Here is an 8,460-nt window from a genome sequence, read left to right as displayed (position 1 = left end):
ATAATGTAGACGTTACAGTGGAGATTGTCCGAGTTGGGGTGGTGGCCAGAATGTCAATCCTCAGGGCCATCTTTGGCGCTCAACTGCCAATTAACACAACCACCATATACCACAAACAAGTACATTTCATCAGATTTTAACATTTTATCCCACCAATTGGTCCAAACCAATCCTTAACAATCAAATTACACACTTATACACTTTATCCAACAATCCCACTTAAATAAGCAAATGTAAAATCATTCCAAAACAACAAAAAAAAATAAAATAAAAATCAACCCATTTTCATCAATAGAATCACTTCAATTTCCAGATACCAAACATCATCAATTAAACAATCTATCAGTAATCACTAACAAAACAATCAAATTAATCAATCTTCCAATAAAATAACAACAAAAATTACAAAGAGTCAATCTTTATTCCCAAGAAAATCAAACTAATTGATGATGCTCGAATTTCAACTGATTAAAGAAGCTAATTAACCAATTAACATCAAATACAAAAACAAAAACAAAAGGGAATCTTACCAATTTTGATTAAAACCCAACAAAGAAAAAAAGCATCAAAATCAATCAAACAACAAGAAAACGAAAGAACCCTGTTGATTAACAAAGAAAAATAGAAAAAGGGTAGGGATTAAATTCACTACCAGATATTTTTACAGGTTCCGGTTCCGTGTCCTGATATTTTTACAGGGTACCTGCTAAGCTCACCCCTACTACTAAGAGGAAAATACACTATCAATCAATCATCAATCAATTTTTTTTTTTAAGTAAAATACAATGGGGAGCTTAGGTACGTCTTCTCACAAGACCGTGACTTAAACTATCTAGGAGCAAAAAATAAGAAAATTTACTATCCAAAAAAGGATCTATATCCTTATGAGTCGGAGTAGAGTAGCCGAGAGAGGCAACATAGTCTGCTGCCCGATTCCCTTCCCGATAGATATGTCTTGCTTGAAAATTCGTAAAAGAATCCAAAATAGCCTTGACATCCGCCATAAGAAGCTGGAGTTTCCAAGGGCAGCTGAAATGACCCTGCAAAATATTAATAACAGTAAGATTATCGCCTTCAATAAAAATATCAGAAATATGAAATTCCTTAGCAAGAAGGAGGCCATTTCGAAGTGCAATGGCTTCGGCAAGGAAGGCCGAACAAGAACCTAAATTATAAGTTCGACTAGTAATATGATTTCCTAAGTGATCCCGAATGACCACACCTGCAGTAGCAGAATTCTGGTAGGAAGAACCATCAAAATTAAGTTTACAAAAACCAACAGGAGGTGGAGACCATGAGACAATAGGTGGAGTGGGAGGAGGAGGAGGCGGCGGAGGTGACACATTCGGTAAGTGAATTGTGTCAAGAAGGGAGCGAGATTCCCATTCTTTAAACATTGAAAAAGCTCGAATAAAAATACTAGGAACAGTAGCAGTAGAGTTCTTGAAAATAACTGCGTTACGATGTTTCCAAATACTCCAAAACAAGATAGCTATCTTAGCGAGGAGTTTAGGCATATTGAATTTAAGAGAGCGAAATAAATCATGGATCTGAGTAAGTTGAGGGATACGACGACCAAGCCACTGAATAACAGAAGAAGAAGACCAAAGAGCCATGGAAAAGGGACAAGAAAGGAAAAGATGATTTTGAGATTCAGAATGAGTAGAACACAACGCACAATAACTAGGGACATTAATATTGCGTGAAGATAAAGTATGACGAGTAGGAAGGCTGTTACGAAGGATTTGCCAAAGGAAAATCTGGATTTTAGGTGGAATATCCAACTTCCAAATCCAACGAAATTCCCATTTAGAGGTAGGAAGGACATGAGAATGGGCTAGCCAAGTAGCAGATTTGACAGTGAACTGACCATCTTTAGGAAGACCCCAACAAGGTTCATCTGGAACAGGGGAGGAGGGAAGGGGGATTCCTCTAACACTAGGCGAAAATACAAGTTGGCCACCGGTTCAAAACCCCCCTATGCCACCGGTTTTGAACCGGTGGTCAGTTGGGGGGTGGCAAATCCTAGAACAAAAGGCCACCGGTTCAAAACCGGTGGCAAAAATAATAATTGCCACCGGTTAACCGGTGGCAATAACACTGCACACATTTTTGTTTTTTTTTTTTTTGTATTCACTATAAATGCCACCGGTTAACCGGTGGCAATGTACAGGTATTATTATTTTTTTTTTTGTTTTTTACCCTTAAAATATCGAACAATTAAAGCAAAATAAAAATAACAACATCAACATATAAATAAAAAAATATCATTCAGTATAATCGAAAATTACAATATATATCAAAAATAAAATATTACAATATTGATTTACAATATATATCAATATAATTGAACAGTTACAACATATAAATCAAAAAAAAAATTACAATATAAATCAAAAACAAAATTACAACTTCAAAATTAAAAAAACCCCATACAACAGCTAAATCAATATTCATGCATCTTGATTCTTTGATTTAAGATGTAAATCAATATACCTGCATCAATTAAAACAAAAAAATAAATCGACTAAATTAAATAAGCTGCGAAATGAACCCATAAACCGACTATGCATGTACCCTTAAGCTGCGAAAATAAATGAATCGACTATGCATGTACTCATAAACCGATTAAAATCAGTTATAAAACCCACAAAAATAAATGCAAAAACCCAGAATTTTCGTTAAAAACCCAGAAATTGATTTTCAACAACTCGACAAAAATGAAAAAAAAAATTAAAAAAAAACCAAACAAACCCAGAAGGAGATCGAATTAATCCCAGAAGGAGATCGTATTAAAATCGATTAAAACTCAGAAAATTACAAAATCGATTAAAATCGAATTAAACTCGGAAATTAAACTTTAACCTCGAATAAATAAACCCACCCACCACCACCACCATAACCACGAATTCCATCAAAAATGACAAAAAAACTTAATAAAAGTAAGAAAATAAAGAGAAATTACCTCGAATTCAACCAAAAACCCCCAAAATTAACTTAAATTTGGGTTATAAAGGTCAAAATCGACCATGAAAACTCTAGATCTAGAGTTTTCATGGTGGAATTTGACCCGAAACCCTCAAATTTGGTGCTGTTGCGGCGACATTTGGTGCTCTTGTGGCGAAGTTAAGTGGTGGCGGCGGCGATTGATGGTCAAAAGAGGTGAAGAGGAGGAAGGAGGGGACGAAAGAAGAGAGAATGAAGGAGGAGCGAGATCAGAGGAAAGGAATGAAGGAGGAGCGAGATTTGAGAGGTTTAAGGAATGAATTGGAAGAGGAGCTAGATCAGAGAAGGAGGAGAGGGGAGAGAGGAGAGAGAAAGAGAAGGATGAAGGAGAAGAGATCGAAAATGAGATTGAGGAGAGAGAAAGAGAATGAGATTGAGGAGAGAGAATGAACGGCTAATGGGTTAAGTTGTAGGGTTTGGGGTTTATAAAGGATTGATTTTGTCTTCCAAAAAAAAAAAAAAGCCGGTTTTTTTTTTTTTATATTAGTAAGCCACCGGTTTGAACCGGTGGCAATAATATCCCTGCCCATTTTTCCCCTGTTTTTTGCCACCGGTTTTTAAAAACCGGTGGCTATTGAGCGGTGCCTTTTTACTTTTTTCTACTAGTGTAATAGATTGAACTATATTATTGGGAAGAACAGTAAGCAGAAGAGGGACGTCCCAAGTATTATCATCAGTAATGAACATATCAACTGTCATATCAATATTCGCAATTTGATCGGGGTCCAATCCAAGAAGGGCAATAAGATTGGTGTGAGCACACCAAATATCAACCCAAATAAAAAAGGATAGAAGAACCATTCCCTACCTTCCACCGTATTCCCCTAATTAAGAGAGGGCGAATTTGGAGAATCTTTTTCCAAATCCAAGAGTCTCTAGGTTGAGTACAATAGGTAAGGAAATGAGATTTACGTAAATATTTAGCAGTGACAGACTGGACCCATAAGTTAGTTGGGTCCGACATAATCTTCCAACCAAGCTTAGCCAAGAACGCAGAGTTAATAGCTTCCGATTTACGAAGACCAAGACCCCCTTGGGATTTAGGTTGACAAATTGTATCCCAAGCAACCATAGGTAAACTTGCCTTTGATGGGGACTGCTTCCAAAAGAACTTTCTATTTAAACTATCAAGAGACGAAGTAATCGAAACGGGTAAACGAGCAGTGGTCATAGCATATGAAGGTATAGCCTCTAGGTGACTCTGAATAAGAACAACCTTTCCAGCCTTGGAAACTAAGTTAGAAGACCATGAGTTCATTTTTTTATCCGCTTTAGTAAGGATATGTTGAAAAGTATCCTTACTGAACTTATTCGAATTAAAGAACACACCCAAATAACGGCCAAGAAAGGATTTAGGTGTCATATTAAAATAGCTTGCCAAATTAGATTTATTGCGGTTGGTAACGTATTTAGAAAAGACTATAGAGGATTTATGAAAATTAATCAACTGACCAGAAAGATCAGCAAAGGTAGCTAGCGTATTTCGTAGGGCATTACAAGATGTTGGAGTAGCTTTGCAAAATAGCAAACTGTCGTCTGCAAAAAGTAAGCAAGGAATGAAAGGAGCAGAAGGAGCAATTTTTAAACCAATACCAAGTGACTTATTTTGACTAAGAAAAAGTAATTTCTTTGAAAGAACTTCCATACAAATAACAAAAAGAGCAGGGGACAGAGGATCGCCTTGCCTTAATTCCCGGGAGGGCTTAATGAGGTTAGTAGTAGTATAATTTATCGCAGGAGAATAAGAGACTGTGGTAACACAAGACTTAATCCAATTAATCCATGTGGGACTAAAACCAAAAGAATCAAGAGTAGTCCACAAGAAGTCCCACTCAATTCGATCATAAGCTTTCTCCATATCTAACTTAAGCGCTAACCAACCTTGCTTACTTTTAGACTTAGAAAACAGATTTAAGATTTCATGAACAAGCAAAATATTATCTTGAATAGCATGGTCAGGAGCAAAAGTATTTTGGTAAGGACCAATAATTTTCTTGAGGTAGGGTTTAAGTCGAGCAACTAGAATTTTTGAAATTGCTTTATACATAGTAGTACAAAGACTAATAGGACTATATTGACCAGCTTTAGTAGGGTTATCAATTTTAGGAATCAAAGTAATAATCATGTGATTCAGCTCTCTTAAAAGCACCCCATTAAAGAAGAAGCCCTTAATAGCTTTACATATATCCTGTCCTATAATGTTCCAGTAATGTTGAAAAAACTTAGGGCCATAGCCATCTGACCCAGGCGCTTTATAAGGGGACATGTCAAAAAAAGCATCTTGAATTTCAGTATCCGTAAAGGGACGTGTTAAATCAAGATTATCGATAGGAGTAATAACTGGTTCAATCCACGGAAGGGAGATAGAACGATCTCGTGGATGTTCAGACTTAAAACGCATAGAGAATTCTTTATAGAAAAGATTTGTAATTTCTGATGGAGTATCAACCCACTGGTTATCATCATTTTGGAGTCTAAAAATTTGTTTTTTACTTGATCGACATTTCATAGATTCATGAAAAAATCTGGAGCTACGATCACCCTTAGTTAGCCATAATTTTCGGGCATACTTACCCCAATACTTTTGACCAAAGAAAAGGAGTTGTTCGCGTTGACGAATAAGACGAGTAAGGTGTTGACGAATATGAAAATTATCTGGGTAGAGAAGCAGCTGAGCCTCTACTGAGAGCAATTTAGTCTGGTTAAGTTTAAGCTTAGATTGAATATTTCCATATTTAACATGATTCCAATGTTTTAATTCAGTTTTAGCATGCTTTAGTTTTTGCAGAATACAATAAAATCGAGAACCATTGAAACGGAGTTTCCAATTTTTAGTAATAATTTGTTGAGCTTCTATATCAGAAGTCCATGCATTTTGAAATCTAAATGAGGACAATTTAGGGGTTGAATTAGTATCCGTAACCAAAATAATAGGAGCATGATCAGAAATGGAAAAATGTTCATATAACAGAGTTGCAGAAGGGTATAAAAAGTCCCACTAAGGACTCACAAATGACCTATCAAGACGTTCATAAATGACATGTGAAGTTGATGTACGTTTCCAAGAAAATGGGTTGCCTAAGGGGTGAACGTTGATCGCTTTAGAAAATTGAGCAAATCTTTGAAGACGAAAACACCGAGCAACAGTATTGGGTTTCCCACCAGTTTTATCAGCAAGTAAAAACAGATCATTAAAATCACCAATAATACACCAAGGGAGAGGAGTACTAGTACAACTGTCAAAAAGATCGGTCCAAAACAAACTTTTTTGAGAAGTTTGAGCCGGGGCATAAATGGCAAATAACATAAATACATAATTCATCGATAAATCATGAATAAGAAGATAAGCAAGTCTATGTTTTAATTGAATAACTGTTACATCAATTTTAGAGGAATTCCAACATATCCACATACCCCCACAGTAACCCTCTGGATTAATAATATGAACAGATTCGTAGCCCAATGTTTTACTTAATCTACTACTATTAGAAGGAGAAACCATTGTTTCTATCGCTATAAATATATCCGGGTTACATTTTTTCTTAAGAAATATCATTTCACCAATTGCCTGCGAACGTTTGGCCCCTCTAACATTCCAACTAATGATCTTCATAAAAAAGTTAAATAAGAGAAAAACTTCTTACCCGACAAAGTATGCACTTCATTCAATATACCAAACGGATAGGGGAGAATACACCCATGTATAACTGATAAATCAAAAAGCCAAGTTTGAAAAGGACCAATTTCACAAGCTCCATATGGAACAAAGGTCTGTAAAGGCCAATTATGCAAGCCAAAAAAACACAAAAGGGCTAAATTCATTGCCCAAGAACTCATTGCTCTACCAACATTACAAAAAAAGTTTTTTTGTCGTAATTAATAAAGAAAAAAAGTGTAATCCAAAATATGATACAAAGGCATTAGTACATGGTGCTAATAAAAGAAAGCCAATAGCAGAACTTGCGAGAAGGAACCTGGTTAAAGAAAAATATAGCCAGAAAAATTCAAATAAACAAAGTAAGTTGGGGCACTGAAATAAAGACCTAAAGAGGAAGATATCAAATGAACAAGTAGCAATATAAAGGCATAAAAAATAACAGAGGGGATAATGCATAATCTGCACGTAGACACAATAGCTAAGAAATCCTATGAATAAAGGCCAAAACTTATGTAGATCCCAAAAACTGGTGTAATGAAACCCAAGCAAATTCACTTCAACCTTATTCAAGATAGTGCACAAGGAACATCTTTGTTTAATAATACAATATAAAAAGTTGACAGAGACAAGGACAAAACTAGGCACAAGAATATCCCTTTGTAAAAGAAACCATATAATCTGCAAAGAGGCTATTGCCTGATCCCCATATAGGGGCAAGAAGTAACTTAGGCCAAGAGAAAAGGAAATAGGAACAAAAAGCATATGAAAAGGCATAAAAAAAATCCAAATAAACCAAGACATAGACACCAAAATTGGAACAAACAAAGGGGACAGGGAGCAGCTAAGTCTTGGGTAGTATGCAATTATGGAGAAGAATAAATAGTAGGCAATACCATCAAATGTTGTCCTTGTAAAAGGATAACAAAGGCAACATTGTGCCGTTTCAGGTAGATAACAGTTGTAACCATCAGCCACCTCAACTTGAACAAACAAAGGGTAAAAGAAGCTGCTAAGTCTTGGGAAGTATGCAATTATAGAGAGTAATAAAAAGTAGGCAATACCATCAAATGGTGTACTTGTAAAAAGATAACAAAGGAAATGTGGTGCCTTTTCAGATAGATAACAGTTGTAATCAGCATTAGACGCAGATACAATACAACAAAGTAAAATTAAAACAGGCCGTAAAAGAAAAATGGAAAGACATAACAAAAAGAAAGAAGTATAAAACCAAAAAGGAAAGCATTGTAGAAGTGATAAAGAGAGATAAGTGAAATGAAAGTATTTCACAAGGGGACATAGATGGACTAATCCATGCAAAAGCATAATTCCTAGTAGGAAATAGGTGCATAAAAGCAAAATAGTAAAATGTGTACTCATTGTCAATGCAACCAGTAAAATAAGAGTTTCAGAAAAAATAAAACCAAAATAGAGAATCTGTTCAAACGTAAAAGCAGAACTAGAAACATAGAAATAGTTATATATTATATGCATCAGGTGGAACATATATAGTACAAGAGAAAGGTGGATACTATATACAGATAGGAAAGAGAACTTAATGAAACTAAAGTTAAGACAAGAGACTTCTATAAATACAACTATACAAAAGAAGATACTCCTACAGGCTACTATAAAACATTGAAGGCATACAAAATGGGTAACAACAGCAAAAGGAGCCTGAGGAGAATTGCAACAGATGAGGCAGATCATTTCTTAGAGAGTTTAGAGGAAGCTGAGTCTACAACATCCTCAATCCTCCTTTTTTTGCCAGAATCAGAGGAGGTAGCTGAAAGTTCCAC

At 35.6% G+C, this 8,460-nt stretch overlaps 1 protein-coding gene across 1 annotated transcript; it reads right to left on the bottom strand.

The window, feature by feature from the left end:
• Nucleotides 1–794: 794 nt before the first annotated feature.
• On the bottom strand, nt 795–6,508 carry LOC145594349 (uncharacterized). The gene is made up of 3 exons (XM_081650677.1): nt 6,024–6,508; nt 3,805–5,888; nt 795–1,900 (listed from the first exon to the last, which is right to left on the bottom strand). The coding sequence occupies exons 1-3, from the start codon at nt 6,506–6,508 to the stop codon at nt 795–797; spliced, it is 3,675 nt and encodes a 1,224-aa protein (XP_081506803.1).
• Nucleotides 6,509–8,460: the final 1,952 nt, after the last annotated feature.

This window comes from Chenopodium album, chromosome 19 (assembly GCF_948465745.1).
Source record: "Chenopodium album chromosome 19, dcCheAlbu1.1, whole genome shotgun sequence".
Classification (NCBI taxonomy): Eukaryota; Viridiplantae; Streptophyta; class Magnoliopsida; order Caryophyllales; family Amaranthaceae; genus Chenopodium; species Chenopodium album.
The sequence above is the reverse complement of the archived record's forward strand: the minus strand, read 5'-3'. Positions and strand labels throughout refer to the sequence as shown.